The sequence below is a fragment of the Amblyraja radiata genome, chromosome 24, assembly GCF_010909765.2.
Source record: "Amblyraja radiata isolate CabotCenter1 chromosome 24, sAmbRad1.1.pri, whole genome shotgun sequence".
NCBI lineage: Eukaryota > Metazoa > Chordata > Chondrichthyes > Rajiformes > Rajidae > Amblyraja > Amblyraja radiata.
In genome coordinates this window covers 16972654-16990248 of record NC_045979.1, presented here as the reverse complement: position 1 = coordinate 16990248, position 17595 = coordinate 16972654, and the positions used below count along the sequence as shown (strand labels likewise).

Below are 17595 nucleotides of genomic sequence, written 5' to 3'. Positions count from 1 at the left end.
ACCAATGGGGATTATATTGATTAGGCTGCAAATATTATGTTTGCTTTTTTGGGTCGAGGAAATCTAGCAATTTTGAAAGGGATTGAATGTTTTAACTTCCTCTGAAACTATTGTACCCACAGTGACTCAGTAAACTAAAATAGTGTCACTTATAACTCGTGATGATCATAATGATTCTGACTACGGGTGCTGTCTCTGCAGAGTTTGTACGTTCTCCCCATGACCACGTGGGAGAATATGAGCAACATAGATTTCTGATAACAAGGCATACGAAGGATATGGGAAAATGAAGGAGCTTCGAATTGAGGCAGAAGATCAGTCTTAGTCTTGATAAAAGGTAAAGTGTTAAAACGGTAAAGGGCCCGTCCCACTTATGCGATTTTTTTCGGCGACTTGCCGGCGCCCGTCATAGTCGCAGCAGGTGACCGAAAATTTTCAACATGTTGAAAATCCACTGCCGACCAGAAAAAGGTACAACTCTTTGGGCGACTATTCAATAATAAAAAAAATTATTTTATTTTTTATGGGCGCCTTTCAAGAGTCTCAAGAGACAGAATACCATACAGGCGTCACCCCAAGACCCTTGTTTCGATCAATAACGTCACCTAACCATATTTTATGCTACTTACTGAGTTACTCCAGTAAGTCTGTACTGTATAAGAGTCATACACCATGGAAATAGGTCCTTTGGCCCAACTTGCCCACGCCGACTAACATGTCCCATCTGCACTAGCCCAACCTGCCTGCAATTAGCCCATATCCCTCTAAACCTATCCTATCCATGTACCTGTCTAAATGTTTCTTAAATGCTGCAATAGTCCCTGCCTCAACTACCTCCTCCAGCAGCTTGTTCCATACACACTTAGTGTGAAAAATGTTCCCCTTAGGTTCCTGTTACATCTTACCGCCCTCACCTTAAACCTATGCCGTCTGACTCTCGACTCCCCTACTCTGGCCAAGAGGCCCTGGGCGTCTTTGAAGTAAACACAAAACTGCTTCGAGTCTCAGAGTCAGGCAGCATGGAAACAGGCCTTTCGGTCTGACTTGTTCATAGATCTCTAAACCTTACTTATCTATGTAGCTGTCCAAATGCCTTTTAAATTTATTACTTGGCATGAAGTTGCTCTGTTAGTGCAGTAGATAAAAAATGATTTCAGTCTTTTCCATTTCAGTCTCAGTAAACTTATAACAGTGCGATAGATCACTATTACTGCTCACCAATCACTACTGCTCACTCCAGTACTCTGTGTCCTTCTCTATCATTCCTTCATCATTTTGAAAGGTAAGGGAGCAGATATCTCCCATAACTTTGGCAAATTACAGCAGCAATTAATATAATTCAGACATGCAAAATCTTGAACTTTTGAATCACATTTTCCCATTTCCTATCAAAGAAGTGATACCTCAGACCATTCCTGTTTTTTGTTTGTTCGATGCTTACAGTCTAACTCCATGATTGTATCTCATAAATGTACAGATAATTTTCAACAGTGAGTAATATTTACAAAACAAAAAAAAGGGGCAAGCAGAATTTCATCCGATTTCATATTTAGTTTAGAGATACAGCCGAGAAACGGGTCCTTCGGCCCATCAAGTCCGTGCTAACCAGCGATCCACGCACACTAACACTATCCGACACGCACTAGGTTCAACTTACATTCATACCATGCCAATTAGCCTCCCATCCTGTACGCCTTTGGAGTGTGGGAGCAAACCGGAGCACCCAGATAAAACCCATGCAGGTCGCGGGGAGAACATACAAACTCCGTTTAGACAGCACCTGTTGTCAGGATCGCACCCATGTCACTGGCGCTGTAAGGCAGCAACTCTACCGCTGCGCCACCAATCTGTTTCATGAAATCTGGATACGTATAATCATATGGAAATTTTAGCTTGAAATCGTTGTACAAGAACTGGAACAGACCTAAATATATGGTGATGGAGATCGTCGGTGTGTGATTAATTTAGAAAAAAATAGCAGGAAGAGAAAAATATTTACCATTGTTTTAGTTCAGTAATGGATCAACATTGCAATCAGACCAGGCTAATGACGATTATGTTTCTTAATGGTTTGCTCTGGCAGGGAATTCATCAGTGACTAGACTTGCTATTGGGTGTTTTGAGCTTTATTTAAATTTTTGTTCTTTTTCATATCAAGTTGCTGAAGATCTAAATTGATTGTTATCAATTGATGTAAAATGTAATCAATTAGGTAATAAGGGAAATCAAATGTCCATAATATGAGTTGAATGGGAAATATAATAACTGTGCATCTCCTCCATCAGTTTCAAAGGTTGTGAAGTTGGCAGTGCCAGATTGTAAAACAATAGAACATCTATCTATTTATGTATATTTAAAACTGTGTGTGTGTGTGTGTCTGCCTGACTTGTGGCTGCCAGCCTTTAATTCGTTGCTACGCCAACACCAGACGCAGAATCGCCGAGATTTTTTCCATTTCGGTAGAGATTTCACTTTTCATTCCAAGTATCCACTCCTGATTAAATTTCGGCATGTTTATGTACACATTTTTAATAAAATCCTTCTCCCCCCCCCCCCCCTCCAAAATTTCAAAAAAAACTGGCTTCTCACCCATATAATGTTGGTGAACGTTCCATCGTGTGATGTCACAATGCCCGATGCTCACAGATGTCCAATCGGAATGGATCCATTTACATATGCCTTTGCACCAGCCCCAGCCCCTCCCCCCACCCCCGCAGCCTGTGTCGAAGCGCGTCATCACGTGTGTGGGAATAGAGAAAGAGGATTGGGGGTGATAGGGAATGGGGAACAGATGGACTGTCCCTACCCCTCCCCCTTCCCCTCTCCCTCCCCACTAATAATAATAATAATAATATATTTTATTGTCATTGCACATCAGTGCAACGAGATTTAGTATGTAGCTTCCAACCGATGTAAAAGAAAAGTAAAATAAATAAATAAGCTGTGTGACGTGACCATCCGAGGGAGACAGTCCAGGGGGGATGGGGAGCACTCATCACGGCCGGTTCAGAGCCGCTATAGCTCTGGGAATAAAGCTGTTTCTGAGTCTGGAGGTTCGTGCGTAGAAGGCCTTGTATTGTCTGCGGGAGGGAAGTAGTTCGAACAGTCCATTACAAGGGTGTGAGGAGTCTTTATAGATGCTGACGGCCTTCCTGAGGCACCGTGTGTGGTAGATGCCCTCCAAGGCTGGAGGGCACTATTTCCCCTCTCTCCCCCCACCCCTCTCCCCCTCCCTCCACACTCTTACCCGTCCCTCCCCTACCCCATCTCCCTCCTCCCCCCCCACACCTCACTCCCCCTCCCCCTCCCCCCACCCCCTTCCCTCTCTCCCCCACCCACTTCCCCCTCCTCACTCTTCCCCCTCCATCCACACTCTTCCCCCTCTACCACCTACCCCATCTCCCTCCTCACCTCCCTCCCCTCTCCCCCACACTTCTCTCCCCCTCCCCTCTCTCCTCCCCTCCCCCACCCCTTTCTTTTCCCCCTCTCCATCTCCCTCTCCTCACCCCTCTCCCTCTCCTCCCCCTCCTCCTCCCACCCCACTCCCCCCTCCCCCACCCCCCTTCCCTCTCTCCCCCCGCCCCCTACCCCTCCACCCCTCTTCCACCACTCCCCCTACCCCCCCTCCCCACTTCCACTTCTCTCCCCCTTACCCCACCCCTCTCCCTCTCCGTCCCCCACCCCTCTCTCTCCCCCTCCCTCCCCTGCCCCCCACCCCTTCCCCTACCCCTTTGTCCCTCTTCCACCACCCTCCCTCCCTCCCTCCCTCCCTCCCTCCCTCCCTCCCTCCCTCCCTCCCTCCCTCCCTCCCTCCCCAATCTTCCATTTCTCTCCCCCCCTCCCCCTCCCACTCTACCTCCCCACTCTTCCCCCTCCCTCCCCCTACCCCCCCCCCTCCACAATCTTTCCCCTCCCTCCCCTCCCCATCTCCCTCCTCCCCTCCCTCCCCCATCCCTCCCCCCCAACCTCCACACCTCTCTCCCCCTCCCCCATTGCTCTCTCCTCCCCTCCACCACCCCTCTCTCCTCCCCCTCCCCATCTCGCTCTCCTCAGCCCTCTCCCTCCTCCCCTCCTCCTCCCACCCCCATCCCTCTCTCCCCCACCCCCCTTCTCCCTCCCCACTCTTCCCCCTCCCTCCACACTCTTCCCCCTCCCTCCCCTACCCCATCTCCCTCCCCCCTCCCCCACACCTCTCTCCCCCTCCCCTCTCTCTTCCACTCCCCTACCCCTCTCTCCTCCCTCCTCTCCATCTCCCTTGCCAAAGACATTCTTGCCATAGAGGGAGTACAGAGAAGGTTCACCAGACTGATTCCTCGGATGTCAGGTCTTTCATATGAAGAAAGACTGGATAGACTCGGCTTGTACTCGCTAGAATTTAGAAGATTGAGGGGGGATCTTATAGAAACTTACAAAATTCTTAAGGGGTTGGACATGCTAGATGCAGGAAGATTGTTCCCGATGTTGGGGAAGTCCAGAACAAGGGGTTACAGTTTAAGGATAAGGGGGAAATCTTTTAGGACCGAGATGAGAAAAACATTTTTCACACAGAGAGTGGTGAATCTCTGGAATTCTCTGCCACAGAAGGTAGTTGAGGCCAGTTCATTAGCTATATTTAAGAGGGAGTTAGATGTGGCCCTTGTGGCTAAAGGAATCAGGGGTGTGGAGAGAAGGCAGGTACAGGATACTGAGTTGGATGATCAGCCATGATCATATTGAATGGCGGTGCAGGCTCGAAGGGCCGAATGGCCTACTCCTGCACCTAATTTCTATGTTTCTATGTTTCCCTCTCCTCACCCCTCTCCCTCTCCTCCCCCTCATCCTCCCACCCCCATCCCTCTCTCCCCCACCCCCTTCCCTCTTTCCCCCGCCCCCTTCCCCCTAACCTTCTGTCCCTCTTCCACCACTCCCCCTACCCCTCCCTCTCCACTCTTCCACTTCTCTCCCCCTTATCCCACCCCATCCCTCTCTCCCTCACCCCCCCTTCTCCCTCCCCCCTCCCCCACACCTCTCCCCCCCTCTCTCCTCCCCCTCCCCCACCCCTCTCTCCTCCCCTTCTCCATCTCCCTCTCCTCATTCCTCTCCCTCTCCTCCCCTCCTCCTCTCACCCCCACCCCTCTCTCCCCGCCCCCTTCTCCCTCCCCACTCTTCCCCCTCCCTCCACACTCTTCCCCCTCTCTCCCCACCCCATCCCATTCCTCCCCTCCCTTCTTCCTCCCCACAACTCTCTCCCCCTCCCCTCTCTCCTCCCCTTCCCCCTCCCCTCTCTCCTCCCCTCCCCTCCCCATCCCTCTCTCCTCCTCCCTCTTCATCCCCCTCTCCTTACCCCTCTCCCTCTCCTCCCCCTCTCTCCCCCACCCCCTTCCCTCTCTCCCCCCACCCCCCTCCCTCTCTCCCCCCGCACCCTACCTCTGTCCCTCTTCCACCACCACCCCACCCTTCTTCTCCTCCATCCCCACTCTTCCCCTTCTCTCCCCCTTACCCCACCCCTCCACCCCTCTCTCTCCCCCACCCTTCCCCTTCGCTCTTCTCTCTCTCCCACCTCTTCCCCTACCCCTCTGTCCCTCTTCCACCACTCCCCCTACCCCTCTGCCCCTCCCTCTCTCCCACTTGCACCACTCCCCCCACACCTCTCCCCCTCCCTCCCCATTCTTCCATTTATCTCCCCTCCTCCTCCTCTCGCCTCTCTCCCCTCTTCTCCCCCTCCCCTCTCTCCCCTCTTCTCCCCCTCCCCTCTCCCCCCTTCCCCTCCCCCCACCTGTGTGTTTGGGGGGTGGTTAATGTGAGCGTGATGCCGCAGCCCCCCCCCCCCGCAAACGTGCGTTGGGGAAACAGACCCAACGGGTCTGCACTTGGTCTAGTAGAATATAGAATGTACAACAGGACGGTAACAGGTGTTCAACATAGATATTGTGGGCTGAAAGGCCTGTACCTGTTCTATATCTTGGTAAGATAAACAAATCTAATTTGACTCAATATTCCCACCGCCCCCAACACCCCACACCACACCCCACCCAGTTTCCCTGCATATCCATGTGCCTATCTAAAACCCTCTTAAACTCTAATCTAATCTACCTCCACCACCACCCCTTAAACAAAAAACTTCTTGCCCTACACATCTCAGTCGATTTTACTTTAGAGTTCCAGCCTGGAAACAGGCTCTTTGGCCCATCACGTCCGTGACGACTAGCACACTAGCACTACCCTACACACTAGGGACAATTTACAATTTTACCAAAACCAATTAACCTACAAATGTGTATGAAGGAACTGCAGATGCTGGTTTAAACCAAAGATACACACAAAATGGTGGAGTAACTCAGCGGGACAAGCATCTCTGGAGAGAAGGAATGTGTGATGTTTCAGGTTGAAACCCTTCTTCAGACTGAGGTTAGGGGAGAGGGAGATACATAGAGGTGTAAGGTGTGAAAACACGACAAAGGGTAAGGTATGAAAACAGGACAAACCTGTATGTCTTTGGAGGGTGAGAGGAAACCGGAGCACAAGGAGAATGTACAAACTCTGTACAGACAGCATCCATAGGTAGGATCGATCGAACCCGGGGCTGTAAGGCAGCAACTCTACTGCTGCGCCACTGTGCCGCCCAAATCTTCTTTAAACATTGCGCTACTCACCTTAGAAGGGACTGCAGACATGAGAAGGAAAATCAATATCAGAATGGGAATAGATAGGAAAAGGGAGAAAGAAACATTGGGTTAAAAAATTGCAACAAAAGAACACGGAAATGTTATACAGGTACTTGCAAAATCTACACCACTAAAAACATGGGAGACTGAGAGTCCACATTTGTAATGGTCACTTTTAGTGCTGTGGAGATTGGTTTGCAGTAATAATGATCTATCACACTGTTAAAAGTTTACTGCGACTGAAATGGACAAGACTGAATTTTTTTTTCTGAGATCATTTTTTTATCGACTGCACTAATACAGCTAACTCATGCCAAGTAATTAATTTTAAAGACCTTTGGACCGTCACATGGATGGGAAAGGTTTAGAGGTCTATGGGCAAGTTGGACTGAAGAGCCTGTTTCCATGCTGTGTGACTCTCAGACTAAGCGGCAAAGAAGTTTCACTTCAAAGCTTACACAGATGCTTTAGTAAGTATGATATAGAGAGATATAATGGGGCAGAGGATCCTTGGACGTTAGGTCCAAAGATCTTTCATTGAAGCCAAGCAGGTCAAAGTGGCAATTAAAAACGCAAATGAAATGTTTTATTTATAAATAAAAACATCATATTTAAGAGCTGGGAAGTTGCACTGGAAAATTGGACATGACCAATAGCAGAGGTGAGGAAAGGAGATGTTGTAAACCTGTAGCTGTGAGGAAAGATTGTATCATAGAGTCGAACAGTGCGGAAACAGACTTTGGCCCAACTTGTCCTTGCCAACCAAGGCGCCAAATCACTGCTAGTCGCACCTGTGTCTATGTGAAAATGTTCTCCCTCGGGTTCCTATTAAATCTTTCCCATCTCGCCTTAAACCTATGTCCTCTGGTTCTTGATTCCCTTACACTGGGTAAAAGACTCTGTGCATCCAACCCGTCTATTCTCCTCATGATTTTATAAGGTCACCTCTCAACCTCCTACGTTCCAAAGAATAATGTCCTAGCCTGCCTAACCTCTCCCGATAGCTCAGGCCCTCCAGTCTGGTCAACATCCTTGCAGATTTTTTCTATACAATATGCTGGAGTAACTCAGCGGGTCAGGCAGCATCTCTGGAGAACAGGGATAGATGACGTTTCGGGTTGGAACCCTTCTTTGGATTGATTGTGGGGGAGGGGGAGGGGAAGAGAGGTGGGGGCAGGACAAAGTCTGGCGTGATAGGTGGATGCAGGTGAGAGGGGTATTTGATAGGCAAATGATTGGACAAAGGCCAGAGATGAAGACAAAAAGTGTTAGATAAGGATAGTAGAGGTGAGAATTTGAAGCCAGAGGAAGGAATAGAGGTGGATGAGGATGGGGGGGGGGGGGTGGAGTGGAGAAATGGGCACTAATCTGCGTGGGGCACCAGAAAGAGAAGGTTTTTTTGTTTAGATATTAGGTGCGGAAACAGGCCCTTATAGCCCAAGCGAGTCCTCACCGACCAGCACTTTAACACTATTCTACACACACTAGGGACAATTTATCTTGGCGTCTTTGTAATACGGGAGGAAACCGAAGATCTCGGAGAAAACCCGCGCGGTCACGGGGAGAATGTACAAACTCCGTACAAACAGCACCCGTAGTTGGGGATCGAACCCAGGTCTCCGACGCTGCAAGTGCTGTAAGGCAACAACTTTACCGCTGTACCACCGTGCCACTCTTCACCTAAAATTGGGCAATTACCTAAAATCGCCTAGGTTCATTACCTAAAATTGGGCAATTCACTGGTTAAGCCATAAGGTTGTAATTAAGCAAGCAGAATATGAGGTGCTGGTCCTCCAGTTTGCCTGCGATCTCGGTCTGGCAATGGAGGAAGTCGAGGACAGAAATGTCAGTATGGGAATGAGAAGGGGAGTTGAAATAGTTAGCAACCGGGAGACACTTTCACTGTGTTTCTCTTTGAAGAATAAAGAGTGTTTTCCTTAAAAATAAAACTATTTAAAAATATATATTGCGATTCCTGTTACTTTTACGTAGATCTGGACTGATTTGCATCATAAATAATTATCAGCGCAATGAGCAGAATTGCAGGGTTTTAATTGATTATGATCTTAAATTCTCATAATGCTTCTGAAAACTCCATGGGCAGTCAAATGGCAGAATATACCAGGAAGGTTGTGCAGAACTTGAAATCACAAAAAAAGAAGGAAATGGAGTGCCAGCTAATACTAAGATTTGTTTATTATTGTCACGTGCACCGAGGTACAGTGAAAAGCTTTTTGTTGCGTGCTAACCAGTCAGTGGAAAGGCTATACATGATTATAATCGAGCCATCAACAGTGGGGTAGAGATTTTAAAAAGTGGAGCGATTGTAATGAATGATTGCAGATCCACTTCTGGGACCAGCGTGCAGAGAGTGGCCTGGCTTGGGTGCATCTTGGATCCTATAAGGACCGTTATCAGAGTTCCACGGGGCATATCTTTTATCCAGGGTAGGAGAATCAAAAACGAGAGGACATATGATTGAAGTGAGAGGGGCATGATTAAATAGGAACTTGAGGGGTCAACCTTTACACAGAGGGTGATGGGTATATGGAACGAGCTGCCAGAGGAGGTGGTTGAGGCAGGCACTATGATAGCGTTTGGACTTTCGAGATACTTTAAAAGATGCTTCGACAGGTACATGGATAGGAAAGGTTTAGAGGAAGGTATACAAAAATGCTGGAGAAACTCAGCGGGTGCAGCAGCATCTATGGAGCGAAGATATTGAGTTTCTCCAGCATTTTTGTGTACCTTTGATTTTCCAGCATCTGCAGTTCCTTCTTAAAGGTTTAGAAGAATATGGGATAATCATAGGTGATAGGGGATTCAGATTAGGAGGGGGGGGGGGGGGGGGGGGGGGTTGATTTGCAGATGGTTGGACAAAGGGCAGAGGTGAAAAGACAAAAAAGTGTGAGATAAGGACAGAAGAGGTACAAATTGTGAAGCACGAGGAAGGAATATAGGTTGATGGGGGGAGGGGGAAGGGCAGAAATGGATGCGAATCCAGGTGGTGCTGTACGTGCATAATAAAATTGCGAATATGAAATTAAACACAAAAATGACTGAAAAAATGCATTTACATATGAATAGCCTATTTATCACAATTTCTCTCTGAACCCCTAGCGACCTCTCGTGGAACCCTAGCGTCCGGGGAATCCTGGTTGAGAAACGCTAGTTTAGATATGGGCCAAATGCAGGCAAATGGGACTAATTTAGATGGGACATCTTGGTCAGTGTGGATAAGTTGGGCCGAGGGGTTGTTTTCCGTGCTGTTTGTCTCTATGACTCTGTGATCCCCATTGAGACTAGCTTGACTGTAAGGAGAGAGGAAGCTATGTTGACAAGTGAGCAATTATGGCTATTCTACAGGGAGATTGATGAGGCAGGACATGAATCTCTTGAAGTATGTGTCATGGAATTAGCTGATTCGATGGATCAGCAGTCATCATGCGAACAAGTCTACCGGAAAAACCACATCGGGTTTTTCTTCCTGATTTATTAAACTGGAAGTGTTTTGCTCCTTGGGCAGCCTTGAAGCAACATTTTGCCAATGAATTGAAATCATTCGCGTAATTAGATAACGATCATTCACTAATTACTATACTAAGGAAAAGCCTCACACCATTTATTGTAAGCTGTAACACGATCTGCCAAACTACTTGGCTAGCCACCATGATAATATTTCACTGAAGTTAGGCACAAAATGCTGGAGTAATTCAGCGGGTCAGGCAGCATCTCTGGAGAAAAGATATAGGTGATGTTTTGTGTCGAGACCCATCTTCAGACTTAGAGTCAGGGGAGAGGGAAACTAGAGGTATGAAATGGCTCAGAACAAATGAGAGCCAGCACCGATGACCAAGGAAAGGTGGAGCCAACAATGGTCCATTGTTGGCGGCGGAAGAGGTGAAATACAGATGTGAACAGTGGAACTAGCAGGGCGACCTGCGTGGGGGAGGAACAGAGAGAGAGTGCGTGCAAGAGTTACTTGAAATGAGAGAAATCAATATCCAGTTGTGATCAGAGCCGGCTCTGATTTGTTTGGCAACTTTTCATACCGATATGATGCTTAGTTCAGAGGTACAGCATGGAAACAGGCCCTTCGGCCCACTGAGCCTGCACCGACCAACGATCCCCGTACACTAACACTGTCCTACACACTAGGGACAATTCACAATGTTCACCGAAGCCAATTAACCTATAAACCTCCACGGCTTTGGAGTGTATTGGGAAACCGGTGCACCCAGGGGAAAACCTATGCAGAGAACGGGCAAACTCTATACAGACAGCACTGTAGTCAGGATCGAACCCGGTTCCCTGACGCTGTAAGGCAGCAACTCTACCGCTGCACCATGGTGCCACCCCACTGTGCTTTGACTCTAAATTTCATTAGAGAAAAACTACACAGCCTGTTTGAAATAAAAAGATCATATTGAGATCTGTCGACAGGTTTTGAGAAGGTGTGGACAGTTTCCCACAAGGTATGCTCCCTCATTATCATGTTAAGCTCAAACCCAGCGGATCATTAAAATTAACCCCGAGATCCTTTTAATGATGCTGAGAGTAAGTCCATCTGTCAATCAGTGGTGATACGTTGTTCTTGTATCCTGTTAAGATGCTGGAAATGGCTTAAAATCTGCAGTCTTCCAGAGGAGGAAAAAGATCAAAATCCTTCGATAAAACTTAAGAATTAATTTAAATCTCTCCAACTCTTGACTTGAATACTTCCCAGTGAAGGATGGTCCAGTGTTTCTGAGAATCCCAATTAATCACAACTAGGCTCCCTGCTCCTGGTCTCAGGAAATGCCGGCAGCCTCCTGAGATGTTGGTGTTTAATGAACATTCTTCTGTCCTTTCCATCCTGGTGTGGTGGAGGGAGATACAATGGTGGCGTTTTAAGAGGCTTTTAGATAGGCATAGAGCTGGAGTAACTCAGCGGGTCAGGCAGCATCTCTGACTTTGGGTGTTTAGTTTAGAAATACAGTGCAGAAACAGGCCATTCAGCCCATCAATCACCCTGTACACTCGCAATATCCTACACACTAGGGACAATGTACAATCTTTAGCAAAGCCAATTGACCTACAAATCTGTATGTCTTTGGAGAACATGCAAACTCCGTACAGACAGCTCATGTAGTCAGGATCGAACCTGGGTTTCTGGTGCTCGAAGGCAGCTTCTCGACCTCTGCGCCACTGTGCCGCCCGTTTCGAGTGAGACCTGGCAGGGTCCTCGTTGGAGGGAATTTTGTGCTTGAGTTGGAGCAGGACAACTCACATAGACATTCTCATAAAGCATCCATAAAACAAACTCAACCTGGTCCTTATTTGTTTAGCAATCATAGCTGCCACCAGAAATGGAGTATCCTGGCACATGTTAAACCCTGAAGGTATTTTGTAGAATCGAGTCAATGACTTTGTTTGATGAGATGCTGGTGCACAGAACAGGGAGCAGTGGGATAAGGGACAGACTGGGATGGAACTAATTCAATGATTTCTCAAAATCATGGGCACTAAATCTGATCTTCTGGAGCACATATTTAATTTAGTTGAGTAATATAGCATGAAAACAGACTCTTAGTGTCATTAAATCTATACCGACCCCTTCAAAACAGTTCTATCTTATCTCAATTTCCCATCCATTCCCTACATGCTATGGGGCACTTTATTGAGGGCCAATTAACCTATAAAAACACACGTCTTTGGGATCTGGTAGAAACAGAAGGACTCGGACAAACCCCACACGGTCACAGGAAGAACGTGCAAACTCCACACCGGCAGCACCTGAGGTCAGGATTGAATCCAGGTCTCTGGCGCAGTGAGACCTGTGCCTCTGTACAACCTGTAATTTAAAACTTGTCATTTTGTCGTAAGAATGATCTTACAGAATTGTGGAATTAACATTCAAAAGACGTAGCAAATAAATGTAGAAAGGTTTGTATTTAATGCAATGCCTTCCATCAACTAAAGTCAACCCAAAGCACTTCATATCTAATTAAATCCTTGTGGGGGTCTTTGCTTTAATGCAGGAAACAAGAGCAAACTGACATATGGCAATCTCCCACACACAGATAATTCCGCTGCAGAAGAAATATTGTCTAGGACGCCAATCTGAACACGCCTGTTTCTCTTTGAAATAATGGTGTGTGAACCTTTACAACTGCCTGAGAGAACCGAAGGAACTTCTGTATAACATTTCATGCCACCGCAGTGCAGCATTCCCGAACCAACATGCTCTGTATCTTGCTCATTTAATTCTAGGTTCAAACGATTTGTTCATCTAAATTTTAACTGAATGCACTCAGATAAGTTGTGACAGTTAACTACAACTTTTCTCTGGAGCTTCGGAGCTTGAGGGGGGCGAACCTGATTATGCGAGGCATAGATAGGATGGACAATCGGTACCTTTTTTCCCCAAGACGGTAATGTCAAAGACTGAGGGCATAGTTTTAAGATGAGAGGGCCAAAGTTTAAAGCAGTTTAGTTTTAGAGATACAGCATGGAAACAGGCCCTTTGGCCTACTGAGTCTACGCCGACCAACGATCGCTCATATACTAGTACTATCCTACACACATTAGGGACACTTAACCTGCAAACCTGTATGTGTTTGGAGTGTAGAGGAAACCGGAGCACCCGGAGAAATCCCACGCGGTCACAGGGAGATCGCACAAACTCTGTACAGACAGCACCTGTCATCAAGATCGTACACGGGTCTCTGGCACTGTAATGCCCCTGTCCCACTTAGGAAACCTGAACGGAAACCTCTGGAGACTTTGCGCCCCACCCAAGGTTTCCGTGCGGTTCCCGGAGGTTGCAGGTGGTTGCTGGAGGTTGCAGGTAGTGGAAGCAGGTAGGGAGACTGACAAAAACCTCCGGGAACCGCACGGAAACCTTGGGTGGAGCTCAAAGTCTCCAGAGGTTTCCGTTCTGGTTTCCTAAGTGGGACAGGGGCATAAGGCAGCAACTCTGCCCCTACACCACCATGCCGCTCAATTAATTTGAGCGGCATGGTGTGCGGGGATAGTTTTCCCAGTGAGTGCCTGGAATCTGCTGCCAGAGGTGGTGGTGGTGGGTGCATAGATGTAGGTGGCATTTAAGAGGCTTTTTGGATAGGCACAAAGATATGCAGGGAATAGAGGGATACGGGTCACGTGCAGTGTAGGCAGAGGATATTAGTTTAACTTGCCATTATATTCAGCATGAACATTGTGGGCAGAATGGCCTGTTTCTCTGCTGTACTGTCCTATGCTCTACAACTTGAATAAGCACATTTTTAGGATTAGTTGTAGTTCTGGCAAAACTATTAATAAGCATATCTACATTGAAATAATACTAGGATATTTTAATTATAGCTAGTGCTATGAATATTATTGGAAACGTTAAGAAAACCAATTATATTACAATATTTTAATCTTCCATTAAACTGTGAAATGCAGAGCACTGAAAAAAATTCTTAAATCACGATAACTATTTAAAATGAAATAATGGCAATGCCAGAATAATGATATGAAGTACTTTTGAAAAAACTGCAGGATGTATAATTGAATAATTTTTTGTTTATTGTGAAGATATTTATTATAAATTCTGACTCATTCTTAAAATTCATAAATTGAGCTTATTTCTATATCATGCCAATTTTCAGCAAAGATCCAAGGAATAGCGTGTGGAGGAAAAAATATTGCCCCACTCAATTTTCACCTCTTCTATCCTTATCTCCTTATCTCACACATTTTGTCATAGAATCATTTTGTCATACAGCGTGGAAACAGGCCCTTCAGTCCAACTTGCCCACAACGACCAACATGTCCCATCTACACTAGTGCCACCTGCTTGCATTTGGCCCATATCCCTCTAAACCTGTCCTGCCCATGTACCTGTTTAAATGTTTCTTAAACCTTCGGATAATACCTGCCTCACCTACCTCCTCTGGCAGCCCGTTCCATACACCCACCAACCACTCTTTGTGTGAAAAGGTTACCCCGCAGGGTCCTATTAAATCCTTCCCCCCCTCACTCTAACTGATTGCCTTCTGTAAATAGTCCCCAGTGTTTAGGATAGAACTAGTGTACGGGGCTTGCTGGTCAGCACAGGCTCGGTAGGCTGAAGGACCTGTTTCTATGCTTTATCTCTAAACTAAACTGAACTAAACCAGTCTGAAGAGGGTTCTCGACTCCGAAAAGTCACCCATTATCCAGATGTGCTGCCTGGCCTGCTGAGTTACTCCAGCATTTTGTGTCAATCTTGAACTAAACTAAACCTTGAGATTCCTATGTTCATTTTTGTGTTTTCCTTGTTGCAGATTCCTCAGATAAGCTATGCATCCACAGCCCCAGAACTTAGTGACAACACAAGGTACGACTTTTTCTCTCGTGTGGTTCCCTCGGACACGTTCCAGGCACAGGCTATGGTCGACATTGTCAAAGCACTGCGGTGGAATTATGTGTCTACCCTTGCCTCTGAGGGAAACTATGGAGAGAGCGGAGTGGAAGCCTTCATACAGAAATCTCGGGAAGACGGTCAGTATTCTTTATCCTTGACGATCATCAGTGTAATTAAACTGCAAAATGGTTTAAACTGCATGCCAGTTTTTACAGATTGAGTAGAAAGAAAAACTCTCAGTTACTATGAAATGCTCTGGTTTCACGGCCTTCTGTGTGAAAGGAAGGTAAGAACAAAATGAAGGGTGATGAAAGAGCAAAGTAGCAATTGATGCCACGTGTAAAAGTTATTGCAACGACAGATTGTAAAGCAAGTTATTGTACACATAGCAGCGTTAAACTCTTATTGCAACAATTGGTCACGTTCTGTAGATGTGAAATGCAGCGATATATTTTACCACCGTGCAAATTACCTCCGAGCTGTGAGTGAATTACTATTTCAAAGATACAAATATTGTAATCTGATCTCGCGTTCTATCGAAGCAGTTCAAAATTAGACATGAAAGACATTATTTTTTCTCTCGAGCGATTATCAGCAGAATTGTGTTTTAATGTGCAATTAAGATTTATCGAACATTTTGGACCAAAATATTCACTTGTTGTGTCAGAGTCACGCAGTCAACCGATTAGATAACCTCAGAATGGCAAACTGGGTATTGTTGTGTCTTCACATTAAGTTCCTGAATTATTTTAAGTGAATAGATAATAATTGAAATTAAGTAAGACAGAAGTTCTTTGAATGACATTAATTGCACATTACTTGATAGCCGAAGATAGACACAAAATGCTGGAGTAACTCAGCGGGTCAGGTAGCATCTCTGGAGAGAAGGAATGGGTGACGTTTCGGGTCGAGACCCTTCTCCCGCTGAGTTACTCCAGCATTTTGTATCTATCTTTGGTTTAAGCCAATTGCAGTTGCTTCCGACACATAACTTGACAGCCATTGATTGTTGTGGCTTTTCATTTGTATATTGTGATATGCCACTTTGTTTTCTGTTTTGCATTATTATTTTCTGTTTTTGGAATTATATTTGCAAAATGATGATTTGCCTACTCTAATAATTAGGTTTTGGCATTGTTTGTGCATGCGAATCCAGCAGGAAAAGAAAGAGATGGGTGTCAATATATTGTGACACTGGCACATTAACATAGCAGTCGTGTGGAGCATCTTGATGTTCTCATTGAAGCAAAAATAAATCAAATTACTTGGTGCTACCATCGCTCAGTATTGACAGGTGCCAAAAACCAGCATGGCTTTGTGCCTGATAGATCTTATCTTACATTCTCTCCCCCCCCCCCACCCCCCCCCCCCCCCCCCCCCCCCCCCCCGCCTCTGCCCTCAACCGTAGTCATTGAAGCAGTTCCACAGTTCACCACATTGTATCCCTCTTGAGAACACACCTTCTCAAGCCTACAAATGGCCTACTAGGGCCCCACCCTGCCTGAGATCATTTGTTGCTGGCCCTGTATTATCCTGGTCGTTTCTTGCCTCCAGATCTCCCCCCCCCACCTTCAGCCTGAAGAAGAGTCCCGACTCAAAACGACAACCACCCTTTTTCTCCAGGGATGCTGTCTGACCCGCTAACTTACTCTGTCACTTTGTGTCAATCTTTGGTATAAATCAGCATCTGCAGTTCTTTGTTTCTACATACGCTTTTTGGCAGTCTCGTTCATGAGCGAATGTTGTTATATTGAACATGCAGGCACATCAAACTCCCTGCATCATCAGAGGATAATGTCAGCAGATTTTTCTGGAGATTTGCTTTGTTTTTCGGATTAACTTTTCGCCAATGGTCTCCATATTTTAGCTTTTCAGTGTTTGTTCAAATTAAAACTGGAGCACTGGAATGGAGAAATGATGATTGTTTATCCTTTAATGGTTTCACACAACAAATGAAATTGTGTTACATACTGAGTGTATCTGACCATTCAGCTGGATTTTTGTGCTCTGCAAGAAAGCTTGTGTAACACCGATGAAGAATTATTTTGCACTAAAGTTCAATAGTTCACTAATGCTTTACTTGTCACATATGCAAGTGCACAGTGAAATTCTTTTTGCATATATCACGCATGCAGGCGCTGCCATTTTTGGTGCCATTATTCAAAGTACAAAGTCAGGTCGGTCTGCACGCTGGATGTAACAGAGCAGTTCCCGTGAACCGATGTTCCTCTCCTCTCCTCGCCCGGCCATCTTTGTGTCCCGGGGGAGCGTCCTCCTGCCTACAGTTCAGTTCAATTTTATTTGTCGTTGGTAAGTTAACACAGGGTCAACGGTACAATGAAATGTGTTTGACAAGACAACAGGTCACTTCAGCAATAATATTACAAGGATAAAATTAAGGTAAAAAAAAGATAAGATAAAAGTGACATTGGTAGGTAAAAGACAATAATAAATAAAATAATCAACATATTTGATGTGTTTATGAGTTCAGAAGCCTGATGGCATGATGATAAAAACTGTTCTTAAGTCTGGTGGTACGTGCAGCCATGCTCCTATATCGTCAGCCTGACAGTAACAAGG

At 46.1% G+C, this 17595-nt stretch overlaps 1 protein-coding gene across 3 annotated transcripts in view; it reads left to right on the top strand.

Annotated features, from left to right (window-relative positions):
* Positions 1-17595, top strand: part of grm4 (glutamate metabotropic receptor 4) — an 844630-nt gene that overhangs the window by 229277 nt on the left and 597758 nt on the right. For all 3 annotated transcript variants that reach the window (XM_033042492.1, XM_033042493.1, XM_033042494.1), the window contains exon 3: positions 14936-15152. In XM_033042492.1, coding sequence (XP_032898383.1) covers positions 14936-15152 — 217 coding nt within the window. The remainder of the gene's footprint in view (positions 1-14935; positions 15153-17595) is intronic.